Genomic DNA, 18,451 nt, shown 5'->3' with positions numbered 1-18,451 from the left:
AAATGTTAGTATTCGTGAGACCGTTCAAATGAACTCAAGAAAATAGGACTGGCCCCTTAAATTAGGGGCCAAGATACTCGTAAAGTCTAACAAATAACTTAAAAACGATATAGATTTTGTAATGCATTATAGAAACAAAGTTGTTGGTCGTAACAATAGCACTTTGTAAAACGAATTTCTAAACCAATTAATAACGTAATTAGGGATTTTAGAGGACTAAAATCTTAAACCTTAAATGTGCTGTATGTGAAAAAGCAAAATTCTTTGTTAAGCATTTCAAGGGATATTGACAATCGTATGCATTATCTGAAAGTGAGTGGTTGAGGGGGAAATTTGAAATTTCATTTATATTTTAATCGTATCGTTTAAAAATTGAACGGAAGACCTACTCGTTACTCGTAACGAGATCGTATCTAGTTCTTTTTATTCTTTTTTTTCTTCTAGACGTTTTTTAAAACTCAAATATCTTGCTTGTTTGTTGTCCTATAAAGTTCAAATTTGCAGAGCTTATTGGTAGTTACTATTTCTCAATATCTGTGGAAAATCGTTGATATCGACACTTCCGGTACCGAGTTATTCCCCGTTTTCCCCAAAATATAGGCATTCTTGTGCACGCAAAGGCTCTGAAACCGCTCACAGCCTGTGTTACAAAGTCACAAATCTTCAAAATAGAGAGTTTGAACGTTGTCCTCCGAGTTTTGTTTTTACAATTTTCCTCCTTTAAAGTTTCAAAAAATTAATTTGAATTTGTGTTTCAAAAAATGCTGGTTTTTTGTTGTGTTCTTGTTATGTAGCTCTTTGGTTTAAAATTTTCTCTAAACACATATAGAAAAAAATATGTGCAAAATGTCAAGGGCTTTCACTTGACACCATTGAAAAAGGGCTGGCCCCTTAAATTAGGGGTCTAGAGCACTTAAAAGTCTTCGCTTTATAACTCAAAAATGGTTAATATTTCGCTATAGCTGTCGATAGAAAAGTTGTTCATTATTGTGTTATCAATGTCGTTACAAAACTATTTTGTACCGGTAATGCGTATTATGAGTGTAAAAAGCTTGTCTTGTTAACATGTACCTGTATTCATTTGGCAAGTAAGCGAATCGTCTTCGTGCGAATAACGTACATATATTAGCAGCTGAAAGTGTTCCAGCATATACGGGATGCTTTGATTCATTTGAAAAAGTGTCTAAAAAGTCTTACAGCCTTTTTTTTTGGAGTAACCTCTGTTTAGGTCCTATAGTGGACAACCGTTAAGAAAAACAAAAACGAGAAAATATAAACGTTCTTTTTCTTATATAGTGAGATACATAAACTAGATTTAAAAAAAAAATAACTTCCATGAAATGGATTTGAGTCATTTTACTGCAAGCATTTCAAATCGACCTAAATTCTTAGTTGTGTGCGTCATTACATAACCCATCTCGCCCGCGGCCGAGAAATTCGATCGCCAAGGTCGCGGCTGGACTACCTAGCGGTCAGCGGTAATCTAATACACAAGAATCGCGTCTGTCATATGTGATTTTACTTAGCAGCAAACACAAGAATCGTACACAATGACATTAAAGCTTACTCTTCTTAATTTGAATTAAACGATAGAATAAGAAATCGTTCTGTTTAATCATAAACTCGAACTGAAGCAGTATCAGACAGATAGATCAACTGTGAGATTAAAGGGGAAAAAAACTTATATTAATTAGAGTTTATTCATCATACTGCAAACATTGTAAATCTTCCTGGGTTCTGAGCTTTTTATGTCTGTTTTAACTTTACGTAAGTTATCCGATCCCTCATCCGCGGCCGAGGAAATCGGTCGCGGCTGCACTACCTAGAGGTCAGCGGTTATCTAATAACAAGATATATATACAAGAACTGTTTCAATTTTATGTTCTTTTTGTTCACCTTCAATTTATTGAATGAAACATTAGAATGTGAATTGAGAAGCCCCTCTAAAAATTGATAAAAGCGATATTGTTCCAAATCAGAAACATCATCAGACATAAATCAATAGTGAATTTGTAATTCTAAAATGTTCTTAAAACTATACATGTACTAATAATGTTATAGATAAACAACGAAAAACCACAAAGATTAAACCTTCAAATGATCACCTCTAGAACATAGCCAAGGAGATCCCGCGCGAGTGGACAAGTGATCCGCGGTAGCTCGTGTTCTTCTGCATGTACTTGATCACACGTGCATGTTTATTGATATTTTGTACGATTCCAACTATTTGTTTATTCGAGATTTTGACCGGTACATGTAAGATTGACTTGTGTTTCAATTTAAGATTTTTTTTATTTACCCACGAATATTTCCGCTAGATACTGCTGAGAGGTTTTATAGATATCGTAGAAAGTAGTTGACGTCTTCATAAGGTTGCACATAAAATGAGAGAGAAGGAGAGAGAGAGAGAGCGCGCTCAAAACTGGAAGCATTATTTAGCCGAATTAAGAAAATGAAACAGTCTCCAAGCGTTCAAGGCAGGATAAAAAAAATCAAATATCAAATTAACACATGCGGTAGAGGCAATTGCAACTTCTCTGGCCTTTCTGGCAAGTTTGGAAAAACACCTCGAATGTATTAACATCACCGGATGTTAGAATATTATACAAAATGGAGTCGCTTCCCATTAAAATAAGTATCGGCAAGAAGTTTTGTATGTCGTTTCTGTGTTATATTTTAGTGTATATTGATACCTTTAATGAAATATAGCTCACATCTCAACAGATCATAAAATGTGTTGTAATTATATCAAGTTTAAAAAAGGGGGGTCGTCATGGACGCCTAGGTAATACATTCGAAGTGTTTTTCCGAGCTTGCCAGAAAGGCCCGAGAAGTTGCGATTGGCGGTAGAGGCTGACACGATAGAATTGAGGGATTTAGTGATTATTTTTAGAATGTTCACATGAGTTTTTAAACAAGATTTGTTTAGGTTTTATCGGTTTCATGATCACAGTGCAAGGGATTTTTTTTTTCAAAATGTGGCGAAGACCCATTTTTGGCGACTGCTTAACATGTGTACATTTTTCTCCTCAATGTATGTCACCTTCCCACCCGTGTGTTTATTCGGTCAGTCTATGCTAAGTCAAATGAATCCGCTCCACGTGCGACCGAAAATCTCGTGTCGCGTCAGCGCACATAGCCTAGAATATTGCCCCTTGGCTGCAGATCAGCAATTGATAAATAATTGAGTAACATTTGGAAGGATGCTTTCAATGCAGCGGTCAATTGTTAAACAATAAGTGTTTAAATATTCGATGTCAATCAACCTCACATTAAAGGTGCGATATCGTAATCTGAGAATGTGGCTAAAAAATTAACCTGTTGAACACGCTAAACTTCTATAGTTATGAACAGAATAAAATATATATTATCAGAGACTTAAATAACTTAATAAGTTATTTATGTCTCGGGTTTTATAAGTTAACAGTTTTAAGTCAAATATTAAATAAAATTTGTTCTCAGGATTAGAAGTAATGATATACGACAACATTAAGCAATAAAGTCGGTCGATCGTCATTAAATCATCAGAGTACTGCAAGTGTCGACAGTTTCTTATTTCTTTGAAATAATTGTAGTAGTTCAATTGACTTGCAGACTATAATATAGCGACTTTTCTGCCTCCCAAAAATGTATAAATTTAATTGCGATAGATATTTGTTCTTGGGGATTTTACTTATTGTTATATGCACATTGATAAAAAAAATCATTGAAGTTGTGTAATATGAGGTTGTAATGCAGATTAAAACTCAGCTGAATATTTTATTTTTAATCTAGCTTGTCAAAATGGGAGATTGTTAACTTGTAGCTTGTTAACTCTGAAAAAGTCTAGAACAGAAGAAATAAAGTCTTTATAGCTTTCGCTACATCTTCTTATTTATGTGTACGCGAACATAAAGCTATTTTAGATTTTTTTTTACTGTATAAAAAAGTGTTGTTTTTCCTAACCTTAAATTTAAATCTATAGAAATTCAATATCTACATGTAACATCTCAATAGCTTTGATAGCTTATTACCGCTTGGAAATCATTTAGTGATGCAAATTGACAAATGCCCATGAAAAGACATTATTGGACCCCAAGGGTTTCTTATCCTTTCCGACGATGATGAGAAGAACTCAAATGTGCATACAAATCATACATTTACATGTATATTTATATGTGATATGATAGAAATAATTGAAAAATATAGGTCTTTTTTGTGCCGCACAAAACGGGCGAAAAAGTTAAATAAAAATCACCTTGTCCGTCCGTACGTCGTGTCCGGTCTATATCTTTCTGATGGAGAAACATTGGAAGTGTTCTTACTTCATACAAATAATACTCATTAACTGACGAAGCTTCATGACCTAAACCCAAGGTCATTTGGACACAGTAAAGGTCACTGGCAGGAAAAGTGCAAAATTTGTTTCCGGTCCACTTTGGAATTTCTTACTTCACACAAAGATTGCTTATGACCTGAGGGTGTGTAATGATTTGTTCCTAAGTCATTTAAGGAGAAACATTGGGAGTTTCTATTTCATGTAAAGATTCCTGATGACCGATGATGTGTCATGAACTTGACCCAGGGTCAGTTGCGCAAGTTCAAAGTCATATTAAACATGTGTCATATCTTCTATTTATGGAAATGAGAAAAAGCTAGAGTTTGTCATAAAGATTACTTGTGACCTGTAAATATACCCTGCCTTGTCTGACTCACTTATTAAAGAAAACGAACCATCCATTATTCTCTAATAGAGAAATACGTGAGTAATGACTTCTTTCTTAGCGGGGATATCATTTGTGAGCTTGCTAACAGTACCTTTTAGATGGTCCAGTGGGAGCAATGCCCCCTTTCTCTCAACCAAAATTTCCCTTCAGTTAACGCTTAGAAAATTGATTTTTGGGTCATTTCCCCCACCGCCACATCCACACTTTTATTATAATTAAATTAATTATATACATGTACATAAATGATGTACTTTTTAAAGTTATCCTAAACTTGAAGTAAGTTAAACGAAGAACTTGCCTGGTATGAAAATAATACTTTGAAATTGAGTCTCGTTTTCGATTTCTTGAACTTACTATTATCATATTGATAATCCAGTATAATTAAAAACCATTTCCCTTCTCCTTACACTCGCCAGGTTCTGATAGACCTGTATCAATAACAGACTATACCCACTTGACCTCCACATTTGCATACAAATTCACCACTTGTACTATGCGCGCGCGTCGATAGGTAAATCTGAGGTCAGGGGTAAAACAATCATGGCGCTGCGATGTAAACAACGAAAGGTCGAAGGTGTGTGATCCCCGGTAGTAAGCCTTATGAGATATAAGGCATGTTACCATATAATCTAGCTACATTGATTTTCACAGCATTAGCTTAATTTAAGAAGAAGATATTCTTTAATCAAGGTTTAAGATGTTTATGGCAGGACTAATAGATTAATGTCCCGTTCCGAATTTGCTTCATGTTCTTTTTTTTCTTTTAAACAGTGGAGTTAAAGAAACTAATGATATGAATTTACAATTCAGGTTGAATATTCTGCAATGAAATAATATATGTACTGTGAAGATTTATGATAATTTACCCGGAGGCATAAAAATGTCACTGAATTTACCATATAAACACATTATTTATTACCTCACTGCACCTCACACTTTAGAACATTACACATTGTTTTAAGTCTGGTGATTACCTTATTGAAATATGGTTGACCCATTAGACCTCAATGTTATGTAAACAGGCATGATAGTATAGCATCTATATTTATACATTCTACAATTATTTTGCTTCTTTTGTCTTTCAAATTTGGAAAGCTACAGTATTTTAAAACACTATAGCATGGACAGTGAGATTAAAAGATTTTTATGTTTCTTATTAATGTATGTTGAACACCATGCAAGTGCAATGTCATATATGAAAATCAAAATTCATGTTCACATTGAACATGAGTTCAACAGTAGTAACTGGTGCACTGGCTGATATTCCCAAAATTGTCTTCCTAAAATTCAACCAAATTATAATTCAGTTTGTGAATACTGGTGTATATTTTTTCCAGATTTCAGCAATCAACTTTAACTTGCTATGATAGACTTAGTCCATGATGTCATCAGCAACTACATGTACAACAGTACAATTGAAAACGTACAATGATGTGAAAAAATTAAAGATCTCAATAGAATTTTGAGGGAGAATGGTGTCAATATTAAATCTCTCTCTGTTGAATCAAAAAGATTAAAATTATGTAGTATTTTAAAAGTTCCCATACAAGGAAATGATGCAAGTTCAGATATTGTGAGCATAATAAATAATGCCAAGTCTGGATGGACTAAAGATATTAGACAAATACCCTCTGTCACAGTAGACAAAGTTAAAAGGTATTTAATACTGAGTGAACGAGGTGACATTGAACACACAGAGGATGCTTGCCTTCATGAAAAGTTTACAGACACCTTAATGTTGAGATATAAAACATCCAGAAGCTATGACTTGTGGGCTTCTGGAAATATCCATTCGTTTGAGTATAATTCTTTGAAAGAAAAAGCCAATGTGTGTTTGTTAAGATGCAAGTCTAACGCCTCATGGACAACTGGAAAGGTTTATGAAACAAGTGTTGTACTAGATAAAATAAGTGGAGATCCAGTTGGTGCATACTGTCTCTGTGTTGGAGGGTAAGTTGCATGGTCTTAAAAACTGATTTTTTTTAATTTAAACTTATTTTGAAAAGATTTAAATCATTGAAATGCCCTGTAAATCTTGTTAAATAGTAAATATCTATCTTTCCTGTTGCATAACTAAATGAATGCATTGTCAGTGCTGCGGCAGCATGCAGTCATACAGCTGGAATGCTGTTTGGAGTATCTGAGTTCATATCCCATGGATTCCAAGAACTACCAGATGGTCCAGCAACAACAGAAAAATTGGCATACTGGATTAATCCAAGGGGTAAAAAAATAAATGGATTGCCCGATCCATTATTGTTCATTTTTTGTGCTTACATTTTGATTTGTTATTTTATGTTTCAGTTTTATTGTTAACAATCAGTTTTTTCAGCTGTGCTGAAATAACCAGACAACTTGTATGAAAACATCATGGCTGTGCCATTTGAAGCAATCAGCTGGTCTGATAGCATGCAACATAATGGTATCAGTGTTTTGTCAATTCCTAAATATATTTGTTTTGACATCATACTGCTGCTGTTAATTTGCTCAATTTCAATGTTGTGAAAGTTAGCTAATGCACTGAAAAGAATTTAATCAATGATTTGAATCAAGTATGTGGAATAGCGAAGGTAAGTACAGTTTTATACATGGGCTTGATCAAGTGAGGAATAAGTATGTTGTGAGAAAATTATCAACATTTAAAAATTTGTACTCAATCATGATTTTTAACATAATGTGAAAAGCGTGCTGGTTCATGTTTTTCAATGAGATGTAATTAACTCTTTTATTATACACTTAATATATGTAATAAAAAAGCATGCATTTATATGCAGTAATCATTTGAGAATTACTGTATACATGTATTCCTGGGTAAATTTGTGAGTTTTTTTAACTTGATTAACCTGTCTTTCAGGGTCATCATCCAAACCAAAACCATTTCATGACTTTGCAATTCACAAGAAGAAATTCAACAAGGCACCGAGAAAGAAGAAAATAAGAGCTTTTGAGCATGATCCTCGACATCCCAATGACCAGAAAGTACATTTTCAAGATTACCTACAGTTGTTTTCTTCTTTAAGAGAGTGTAAACCAAATGCCCCAATTAACAAGCTATACCAACCCTCTAAATTTAGACCCCCAGAAGACAGTTTTTTTTACAAAGAACACTCAGTTCAGTCTCTTCCAGATATGTACACTGGGACAGAATGCAGTGATCCCATGGTTCCATCCAGAGAGGAAATAGCCACTGAAATGGATAATTTGCCAGAAGAACCATCTTTACCTGGTACAGCCCTACAATTAAGTCAGAATACAGATAGCTTGACAAATTTAATTGAACTTGTAAAGCGAACGCCAGAGGAAATCCGTGCCATTGAAGAAAGTACTAAAGGCCAGGCAAAAAATGTTTTGTGGCATGACTACAGAAAAGGTATTATTACAGCCTCAAATGCACACATTGTTAAAACTGCCATGGTAAGTCTTAAAGCAGGGAAAACCCCAAATGTCAGCAGCCTACTGAAAACACTCCTGGAAAAATCATTTAAAGGAAACAAAGCTACTGAATATGGCAACAAATTTGAACCAGTAGCTCTGCGAAAATTTGAGGAAGACATGAAAAAATGTCATGTAAACACAAAAGTGAAAGAATCAGGATTATATCTTCATTGTGTTGGATATGTTGGAGCCTCACCAGATGGTGTTCTTTCTTGCGATTGTTGCGGGAAATCTCTTGTTGAAATTAAATGTCCATTTACATTAGCAGCAAGCAATCCCAATCACGACTTTGAGAAAACTCGTTTTATGAAAAAATGGGGTGAAAAGATTACACTTAACAGAAACCATAAGTATTACACTCAAGTTCAGGTACAGATGGGTGTGACGAATATCCACAAAACCCACTTCATTGTATGGTCACCTGCTGATTATGTTCATGAAGTCATTGAATTTGACCAAATGTACTGGAATACTGTATTTGAAAATATTTCTCTTTTTTTTGAAAAATTTCTAGGGCCACACCTAATCAAGATGAGTGCTCCTCCTAATGAGTCAGAGGAGGCAGCTGCCGTCTCGGACTTTAGTATCAAATGTGGGCACTGTTTAAGATCTTTGGAGAAAGAAAAGGATAAGGGCATTTTATGTCAGTGCAACTGTGGATGTAGAAAATGGTATCATTGGTCATGTGTGTACTATGATCCAACTGAGTATGAAGATTTAGATTGTCAGTGGTATTGTCCTACTTGTGTAAGGAACTGTGACATAATATTTTAAAAGTCAGACAATTTACAGTTTCCTTGAAATCAATTCTGAATTTTTCTTTGCTCTTGAAGTTTTAATTATGAAAATTTCGATCCCCAAACCTTATTAAAACATGATTTTAAACAAGTTTGTAGTGATATGAACATGTATTATATAAATAGTGCCTGTTTGGGAGGGTAACAGTTGAAATTGACACCCCGAGAAAACCATTGTCAATCGACGCGAAGCGGAGGTTGACAATGGTTTTCGAGGGGTGTCAATTTCAACTGTTATCCTCCCAAACAGGCACTATTTATTTTGTTATACTGAATGTCTTTTTTAAAATTTTTAAGAAAATTTTACTGCTTTTATATAGGAATAACGTGAATTCTACAGCGAACCGTACGCGCATAATTTTCGCGCATGTAACATTTTTTAATGTTACCCGTTGCCAAGTGCGTTGCTAACGCTGAGGGTAATAGTAAATATTATTAACTGCGTCTTAACCAATCAGATTTCAGTATTTAACATGAAAGTATAACAATTGATAATATGAAATAAATAGAAAAAGTAACCCATTCATTTTTATTAAATTAATATCAAATTGAAATTACGGTAAATCGTGATACAGGGTACAAGTATTTATCACACAAATATAACTTGGTGGTGTGTATATTAAGCAGAATTATTTTCCAACTCAATACTTTTGTATACACTACATCAGACAATGACAGTTGAACTTGCATAACATATAATATATGCATCTCAATTATGTATCAGCATTATGTTTTAGTTCAGAAACACCATAATCATCAGACTTTAAATAAGGATTTTGAAAATTAACAAGATAGGCACAGGTTTTGAATATCTGCTCGTATACATCAACTTGCGATAGTTTTAATTCTTGTCTTAGAATGTTGAAAGACTTAATCCTACGCATACATCGTTCCACATGAACTCGTGCCCTGGAGATGACTTTTGACTTTGATAGCTCATTTGCGGTAAGTTGTTGTCTGCTTGCACCCTTGAAAGAAGGAATCACTAATTTGACACCACAAGGGAGATCCTCTTCAATCGTAAAGCCCCTGTCCACCATAACCTTTTGTCCTGGTATAAGGGAGTCAATAAGGTCCAGGCTTTCTTGTGTGATCTGTTTGTCTGACGACTTTCCAGGATAAGCTTTTGAGATGTATGTCACAGCCCCTGAGGGATGGATCCCAACTAGAAATTTTATTGTAGAGTGGTGTTTATAATTGCTGTGAGTCTGTTTATGGTACTCCACACTGGAAGGTGTTTCACTGAACAGTTCCGTACAGTCCAAAATAACTCTCAAGTTTGGAAATGGTTTGAAGCAACTTGCAAGTCAAACATCTTCATCTGGCTCTGCGTTTTTACATAAAAGTTCCAGTTCCATAGATAAGAGATTGATCCAGGTTGTGAAATTTCTGGAGAACTGACTGGAGCTCACACCAAAGCGAAGACTATATTCTTCCAGTAAATGTCCTATCTGTAAACGATACAAAACACTGAAGAATTCTTCTTGTAGACTAAGCTGCCTGGTGACACCAGGCTTTCTCTTCACACCATAGCCATCCAGATTAAATGGTTGGACATATGTTGTTCTTTCACCATGGAAGTACTGCATAGATGAAGCTTTTCGTTGTAGATATGAGTTGAAAACATCAAGATCCAAGCCAGTGTAAAAATTAAATAATTGCTTATTTTGCTGTATGACTTCCATTTTGAAGATCTGATTTTTGGAACACATTTCTTGGTAAATCTTAGAGTCTTTTTGAACAGAATTGAAAAATTTAGTGAAATCAGGGTCACTTGAACTTAGATCTTCAAAATTCTGGAAACTCTTCCTGTCAGACAGTGTTTGTAAATAATCATGACCATTCCTCTCTGGTGCCTGTTAAATTAATAGAATCACTTATTAATCGCATTAAATAACTCTAAAATATATATGATTTGAGTAAGTCAGCGAAATTATCCAGATATATATTCTGTTCATACATTTTTTTTTTAAATCTAGTCATTTTTTTTTTCAAAAATACAAATTTTAAAACAAGAAAAAAAGTATATACTTCAACAACTCTCAATGACTCTTGGAGAGATTCATGCTGATTGGTAGTCTCTGAAACAGTGTCAACTGAAGCTGAAAATAAATAAAGCATTTAATTTCTTATTCCCTGGAATATATGCAGTAATCTATTAGACCACATTGGCTCCTTAAATAAAAAGTTTTTTTTTTTCAATGAAATGTGACAATAAAATCTAACAAATAGCTGACTCTTACTGCTGATTATGCAAAACTGATTACCTGTACTTTCAGAAAAAGAAGATACAGTTGGTGATGGTTCCTGTAGCTTATCATGTGATCTGATCATCAGTTTATTTGGACGCCTTCTCTTTGGTTTTTCCTATTTATGAAAGAATAACAGAATAAAATACAAAATGCTTAGATTTAGATATTTGAGTTATTTTAAAAGATGATAAGAATACTGGTAATTGTGTCACAGGGAATAATTGGCACTGACCATTAGGAGTCAATGCTATATATCAGTTCAGAAACACTAATGACTCATGCAATTTTAAATGTAAATGAGAAAGAACTAGGTACGGTTTCCTTAAGAATTTGCACGGTTTTTATGGGAAAAAATATCTTGCGATTCCGATAAGTTGTCCGCATATAATATAAAGAGGAGGTCATAATAACTTGTAATACCATGTTAGAATCGGCACATTCATGCGCATGCGTAGCAAATGATCCATCAAAGTAACGTCGATATGCCATTTTATGGCCTTTTTGCTGGTCAATCTGATGTAAATGAGTAAAATTGAACACCTCCGACCTCGTCGCCCGGAACGATTTTCCGTACAAGAATAGTTAATTGCAAGATGTACTTATCCTGAAAGTTTCGTCCCGGGCGACGTTGTCGGAGGGGTTCAAATATCAATTTAAGTTTTATAGATCGTCGCCAATCAAAATGCAATTTAGAGTAACCACTTCGCGTATTTCGTCTATAGAAGCGAAAATGAGGTCAAATTTCGGTCAAAAATCACAAATATCCATTTGTTTTTTTTGTGTAAGAGCATTTTTATCTGTTAATTAACACAATAATAAAAACACAATCCGGATAAAACCGAGTCATTCATACGGAGGGGATGCCATTTTGGTTGTTATGGATGCTGTAAACAAAGCGATGTACATCAGATGGTTCCAGAGATGAACTGTTCCACGATTCGTGGAAATTGCAGACAATAAGCAGCTAGGTAACTTGGTTTTTATAAATCATCGAATTGTTCTATCTTTGCAACGTTTGTATTCTTATTTAAAGGATATAACGCGATAACGTTATGTTTTTATCAATCACGCTCAGACACCATACACACATGCACAATATATATAGGTCCTATAATTGTATGATATTTTATCCATTTGCCGGGGATAGAAGAAGGTAATTGATTTCTTTATTTTCTGTAAATGATTGTTGTTAAGTATTATTTTTTTTATAAAGATAAAATGCTTTCTATTTCATGCCTGCAATATGTAAACATGACAAGTAGAAATTAACTATCGTCTGCGTGAATATACATGTAAGTGCCCCGATAAGTACATGTATACACTCAATGAAACGTGAATCTTTGTTGCAAACTTGAATCAATTTATCTCATCATATTTATGATATCAAAATTATGTACGATGGGGATATTTAAGTCTTATGCTACAGGTACAGTGTATTCACAAGTGCTAAATATAGATCTATATCACGTATAGTCTGTACCAAAAGTTTCGATGGATACAGAGTGGTGCAAAAGTTACAGTATTTACTTTATACCGGCGGCATTTCATTCGCATATGAAGCTTTGCTATTATTTAATAAAATGATATCATTACAATAAATTAACAGTTTTAGATACATATATCACAATATTAAAATCTGTTGAAAAAAAATTATGGGTTTTTGTTACTTACAAAAACTTTGAATGTCTTTTTGTGAACGGGGGGGGGGGGGGGGGGGGGAGGGGGAGGGGGGTGTACTAGAATATAGAGCTGATAGGCAATATTAAACTTAAATATTTAAGCATACGATTTATTTTGCTGATTAAAAAAAATGATTAAAAACGAATAATTGAATATATCAATATTCATAATTATTCATGGTCTTCAGCATACCCTCAGTACATGTATAAGTTCTGCATACCAGCCCATTTTTAAAAATAATAACTTAAAGATATGGATTTTAAGCATGGGTTTGACTTTAAAATCCCCCCCCCCCAAAAAAAAAATAAAATAAAAAAAATAAATAAATAAAAAACAATTCAGCTTTTAAAAATTTTACTTATTCTTTGTGAAAAAAAAAGTCAGGGCAGAATTTAAACTCATGACGCAGGTTGGTAGATGGAAGCCATATTGTGATGTACTTAAGCTGTCATAAAGATCATAATTCACAGGGTGTTGAGGATTCTTGAATCATATTTAATATCTATGAATGTATATTGGAAAAAAAATCAGAAATCAAATGTGTGTGGTTAATACTAAGCTTATTAATATCACCTTTTGTTTTTTAAGGATGGATGGGAAACAATATAGATGCGTGCTTTGTAATAGAAAGGCCCCTCCTGATGAAAGACGCCCAGCTAGTACATTTCTGGTAATATTACGCAAACATTTTTCCTTAAATGTTGAGGAAACAGATGTTCTCTGTAACAAGTGTCGTCACAAGTGTCGGAAAGTCAAAGACTCAGTGACAAGGGAATCTGTGTTGCCGAGAATAGCTCCCCAAGAGGAAACAGAGGATCCAACATTTGCGTCACCCAAGCAGAAGCGTCCAAAACATGCATTCCCAAGTCCCCCATCTGTACCCTTGCCTATTCCATCATCATCACAGAGCCATGGTTACTGCTTTGTTTGCAAGAAACCAGGACCAAAGCTTGTGGCTGTTTCCCATCATGTTCGGCTGTTAGTGTTTATTAGGAGAGAAATCACCATTCCATCTGGAGCAAGATGCTGTGTGCGACATCTAGAAAATGGGAAAATGGTTGATGATGCTATGCAGCAGATCAGGACCAATGAAAGCACAACGCTCAACAAAACATTCATCCTCAGTCTCATAAAGGTATCAACAATTTGCATGAAATCAAAATACATGATAATGTAAAACTAAAGTAATGATTAATGATTAATGTTGGTGAAGAGGAGAATTTTGATGGTGTTGATGATGACAACAATGATGATGTAGCATGTAAACGATGATAATAATTTTCATTTTGTAGGACTTGCGAGAGAAGGCATTCCAACAGTCAAGGCTTGACTTTGATGATGAAAGCTGTATGGATGACGATGAGTATAGAGTACTGACTGGATTTTCTCGACGGGAATTTCACGACATTGTATCGTCAGTTACCAGCATCAACTCAACTAGAAATCGGAGCAAGAGGACATGTATTGCCATCCTCCTGATGAAACTTAGATCAGCTCTTTCTAACAAACTGCTTGCTGTTTTGTTTCATATGACTAAATTTCAAGTAAGAATTTTATAATTGATATGAAAATCAAATATTTTTACACATGTTTTTTTTATTATTTGATATATAAAGGCGATTTTTATTAATTAAATATGATATATTCCAGGTTCGCCGAGCTATAGTTTCTGCACGAACTTCACTTATGAGATACTTTGTGCCACACAATCTTGGATTTAACCACATAACACGCGAGGAGGTGATCCAGAACCACACCCGACAACTGGCCAGAAATCTCATGACTGAAGATGTTACATCGAATCCAGCAATTTTGGTTCTCGATGGAACATATATCTATACATAGAAAAGTTCAAATTTTGCTTTTGCTCGTAGATCATATAGCATGCACAAACACAGGCCTCTTGTGAAACCCATGATGGTGGTGACAACGACTGGGTACATTGTGTCAGTTCTTGGCCCCTATCTAGCAGACAGTAAGAACAATGACGCCAGCATACTGAGGCACATGATTTACCATAATGCTGAGGAACTCAGGAACTGGCTTCAAGAGGAGGATGTGTTTGTAGTGGACCGTGGCTTCAGAGATGCCCAAGATGTTCTGGAAGATGTTGGGATAAAGTTAGAGATGCCAGCATTTATGAAACGGGGAGAGAAGCAGCTCTCAACTATTGATTCTAACTTATCAAGAGTAGTGACAAAGGTAACTCGTAATAATATTTATTATTTTTTAGAAATAATATACCTATGTAATTATATACTATTGAGTTAATTTCTAAATATTTATTAATCTTCATGAACACAGGTAATTCAAACTGAATTGTGAATGTACATCTGATTGTTGAATATTAGAAGATTATTTTATACATGTATTTCTCACTCTTCAGGTGCGATGGGTAGTTGAAGCATGTAATGGACGCCTGAAACAGTGACAGTATTTGTCCAAGACCTTGCCAAACTCCCAGATCCCATTCATTGGTGACTATGTTAGAATTGTTGCAGCACTCTGTAACAAGTATAGGCCTCCAATTAGTAGATCATCAGAAGAGGATGAACAAGTTGCTGCCAAAATGCTCCATCTTTCACAGAGAGCAAATACACTACAGGTACTTTATATATGTTTGTTATATATATATTTACATGTGCCAGTGTCTTTGCCTGTGATTACTCTACGTATCGATTTTATACTCTATAACCCATAACTTCAAATGACGCCAAATTGAGGGGCCAGCGGGGTTTGCTTATTTATATTTAAATATTTAATCGTGCGATGGTTCAAAATTATATAAATATAAGTAATAAGGAATCATTCTATGAATATTATGAGGTGATAATTTCGGTCTGGGCGTGATCTAATCTATCATATAGCCCTTCGGGCCTTACTGGATTTGATCATGCCACGACCAAAATTATCACCTCATAATACTCAAAGAATGATTCCTAATAATCCTTGAATAATTTCGTCCATGTAATGACATAATTAAATCTAGTTGTAGGACAAATTCTGACTTTTGTCATAAATATATAACTAATTTTTTTTACAGGAACGTGTTGAAGGTGAGGGACTGGATAGAAGAGGAATGCGCTGGTCAAAAGTGGATGTGGAGAATGTAGCTCCAGATTTTCCATGCTATGATGAAAGTGAACTGCGCCAACTTACGCTCGGGGTGTATCAGCTGCGCATGGCCCTCTCCTTTGCTCAGGAACACACTGACGCAGACGGTGGATTTGAAATCCTCATCAATGACGAGATTCCTGGATTGTTGTGTGCCAAAATTCAAAGCAGACATATATCCGCAAAACAGTACAGATGCTGGGTCAGTTTTGGTGACGGAGTGGTCGATGGATGGTTTTGCAAATGTAAAGCTGGCACCAGAGTTGTTGGGATGTGCGGCCATGTTACCAGTGTTATCTGGTATCTCTCTTTTGGACGATATCAGAATTCACTAAAGGGGGTTCGAAACTGGACTGCATCACTGGAAGACGCCTCTGACATCCCTGCCATCATTGATGAATCGGACAGTGATGAAGATGAAGGTTGTGTTGAAGAGTGAGAGAAGAAAGAGGAAAGTAAGAAAGAAGTTGTTTTGTGTATGAGAGAGAGAGAGAGAGAGAGAGAGAGAGAGAGATAATACATGTTTGGAATTGGTGTGCCTCAGTGATTTGAACTTTTGTTACCAGGGTAGTTGTCATTATTTGTGTATTTAAGTGTTACATGTATAATGTATTTGTTATTTAATTTCCTTGTTCGATAAACTTGATTTCTTCATTTTAGTGTCTTTCTTTGATTTTTATAATTTTGATAGAAAATAAAATCTCATCTTTTTTTAATATAAGTATTTATAACAATGAAAAAAAAAACTTGAAAGAAAAAAATCAAGTGCAAAAAGGTCAAATGCAATATTAAGGCTAGTTTTACGTTTTTTTAAGACATTGGTAAATGGTTTTATGTTTTAGTTCAAAAATACTTTTTTATAATCCAATATCCATACTATAAAATATGAAATAAGATATTATTTTTACTGTTGATGAATTTAAATTCTAGCTTAATGCGCTTTGTCAGGCAAAAATCTGCATTCCTGCGATATGACAAAGGCAACTTAACATGCACTTTTCAAGGGTTCTTTGTAATTCATGGAATTCAAATCTATATTTCTATAAAGTAAAGATGTCCATTAAACATCTGATGCATTTTCATCAAATTTCATAACCGGGCAGATTTCAACCAAAACTGTACCTAGTTCTTAAAAAATGAAATGTGAAATTTAAATGAGAACTGTAGCACCACCTATGCCAGTGGCTATTATGGGAATACAGTTTTTCATGGATTATTCTTTATATGCATAAGACTAAAATTTTGTAAACAGTGCACAAAAGTACAAGATAAAGTTTAAAAAGCATGCACAAGCCAACGTCATGTTTATGCCTAACGTTATATTCCTCGATTGTACTTGTATATCATATATAAAACCTACATGTTTTGACTTATTTATAATTTTGGTGATTGCATACGTAAATATATACATATTACATGTCCTTGCCTTGTGTGAAAATATCGTGGGAATTTTGTTTTTGTTCCCCGGTTTTCTTGATTTTGGGTCCGGGCACCGGTCGCTTTCAAAGTGACAGCTACAAAGCTTCTGGTATTCTGATGGCGTCCACTTCGTTCTCTTGCCACTTTCGTAAACAACATCTCGTTTGCAGGCATTGGTCCACCTTTGAAAATATTCTGGGTCCTCGGGAAATGTGAAAAATGTACAAGTTGCCCCGTAGGTACGGTGGTGGTTGCAACCGTATGCAACACAAAAGTCATTTTTGCCCATTTCGAAAACAGTATCTAATGACGCTTTACCCCTGACCTCGCTTGACCCAAACATCCGCCGCAATGCATTATCGGAATGTACAAGTCGAGAATTAAATAAACACCTACTTAGCAAAGATATGCTTTTTTCTGTTTAATGAGTAGTGCAATACTCAATCTAGAGGTTACATAGAAAACAGGTATGAATTAATTTTTTTTGTCTCCATTTGAAGAGTTCCAATCAATTTTCTAAAGCTCTAATTCGTAAGAAGAAATTGTCATGTAAAGATGACCTTTTATCAATACAGGGTCTGTCAGGCTCTGACAAGTGTCAGGAGAAGGAGGTATTTTAATGAGACTGATGGACAATCCTTTCGCGACACGAAGTTGCGACGGAAGACCTACTCGTTGCTTTGCAACGAGCTCGGCTCTAGTTGTATTTACTCTTTGATAAATGATATTTCAGCTGTTATTTACCAAATAAACCCGTTTATAAAAACGTCTAAAAAATAATTCCATTAACACCAGTAATGTCAACTTAAATACTGTCATTGTGTATAAAGTGAAATTCATTGGATTACTAGCTTGCATTTATTATACAATAAATGATAATGTTTTACATCTCAGTACAGTTACAAGTTCTTCAAACGAAAATGTTCGGTCATGAAAAGAAAGACACATTAACTTAAAACAAATATAAAGATACAAAACGGTATCAGTGTTATATAGTGCCTTTCCCCCTAACCATCTTTTCCCCCAGAAAAAGTTGTTATAGAGCAGT

At 34.7% G+C, this 18,451-nt stretch overlaps 4 protein-coding genes across 4 annotated transcripts; 3 read left to right on the top strand and 1 right to left on the bottom strand.

Moving 5' to 3' along the window:
• The first annotated feature begins 6,186 nt into the window (after positions 1-6,186).
• Positions 6,187-8,915, top strand: LOC117689348 (uncharacterized). Its single transcript, XM_034470182.2, has 3 exons — positions 6,187-6,656; positions 6,800-6,930; positions 7,561-8,915. The coding sequence occupies exons 1-3, from the start codon at positions 6,442-6,444 to the stop codon at positions 8,913-8,915; spliced, it is 1,701 nt and encodes a 566-aa protein (XP_034326073.2). The 5' UTR covers positions 6,187-6,441.
• A 1,330-nt stretch (positions 8,916-10,245) lies between these two features.
• LOC117685491 (uncharacterized) lies at positions 10,246-17,786 on the bottom strand. Its single transcript, XM_066071528.1, has 4 exons — positions 17,411-17,786; positions 11,206-11,305; positions 10,970-11,040; positions 10,246-10,794 (listed from the first exon to the last, which is right to left on the bottom strand). Exons 1-4 carry the CDS (start codon positions 17,744-17,746, stop codon positions 10,246-10,248), a joined length of 1,056 nt encoding a protein of 351 aa, XP_065927600.1. The 5' UTR covers positions 17,747-17,786.
• Positions 11,685-14,715, top strand: LOC105345339 (uncharacterized). Its single transcript, XM_066071300.1, has 4 exons — positions 11,685-12,158; positions 13,459-14,005; positions 14,163-14,414; positions 14,521-14,715. The coding sequence occupies exons 2-4, from the start codon at positions 13,460-13,462 to the stop codon at positions 14,713-14,715; spliced, it is 993 nt and encodes a 330-aa protein (XP_065927372.1). The 5' UTR covers positions 11,685-12,158; position 13,459.
• On the top strand, positions 14,721-16,638 carry LOC117687974 (uncharacterized). Its single transcript, XM_034465512.2, has 3 exons — positions 14,721-15,072; positions 15,257-15,475; positions 15,914-16,638. The coding sequence occupies exons 2-3, from the start codon at positions 15,440-15,442 to the stop codon at positions 16,421-16,423; spliced, it is 546 nt and encodes a 181-aa protein (XP_034321403.2). The 5' UTR covers positions 14,721-15,072; positions 15,257-15,439; the 3' UTR covers positions 16,424-16,638.
• Positions 17,787-18,451: the final 665 nt, after the last annotated feature.

Source organism: Magallana gigas, chromosome 9, assembly GCF_963853765.1.
Source record: "Magallana gigas chromosome 9, xbMagGiga1.1, whole genome shotgun sequence".
In the NCBI taxonomy this organism is placed as follows: domain Eukaryota; kingdom Metazoa; phylum Mollusca; class Bivalvia; order Ostreida; family Ostreidae; genus Magallana; species Magallana gigas.
The sequence above is the reverse complement of the archived record's forward strand: the minus strand, read 5'-3'. Positions and strand labels throughout refer to the sequence as shown.

Bases quoted from the DNA above. Each gene is read 5' to 3' on its own strand.
- LOC117689348 (XM_034470182.2), top strand. From the start codon at position 6,442: ATGTTGAGATATAAAACATCCAGAAGCTATGACTTGTGGGCTTCTGGA. The intron at 6,657-6,799 runs GTAAGTTGCATG...ATGCATTGTCAG, and splicing joins TACTGTCTCTGTGTTGGAGG to TGCTGCGGCAGCATGCAGTC. The intron at 6,931-7,560 runs GTAAAAAAATAA...CCTGTCTTTCAG, and splicing joins ATACTGGATTAATCCAAGGG to GGTCATCATCCAAACCAAAA.
- LOC105345339 (XM_066071300.1), top strand. From the start codon at position 13,460: ATGGATGGGAAACAATATAGATGCGTGCTTTGTAATAGAAAGGCCCCT. The intron at 14,006-14,162 runs GTATCAACAATT...TTCATTTTGTAG, and splicing joins TCATCCTCAGTCTCATAAAG to GACTTGCGAGAGAAGGCATT. The intron at 14,415-14,520 runs GTAAGAATTTTA...GATATATTCCAG, and splicing joins TTCATATGACTAAATTTCAA to GTTCGCCGAGCTATAGTTTC.
- LOC117687974 (XM_034465512.2), top strand. From the start codon at position 15,440: ATGCTCCATCTTTCACAGAGAGCAAATACACTACAG. The intron at 15,476-15,913 runs GTACTTTATATA...TTTTTTTTACAG, and splicing joins AGAGAGCAAATACACTACAG to GAACGTGTTGAAGGTGAGGG.
- LOC117685491 (XM_066071528.1), bottom strand. From the start codon at position 17,746: ATGTTTGGGTCAAGCGAGGTCAGGGGTAAAGCGTCATTAGATACTGTT. The intron at 11,041-11,205 runs GTAATCAGTTTT...ATTTATTTTCAG, and splicing joins TTCTTTTTCTGAAAGTACAG to CTTCAGTTGACACTGTTTCA. The intron at 10,795-10,969 runs GTATATACTTTT...TTAATTTAACAG, and splicing joins AGTCATTGAGAGTTGTTGAA to GCACCAGAGAGGAATGGTCA.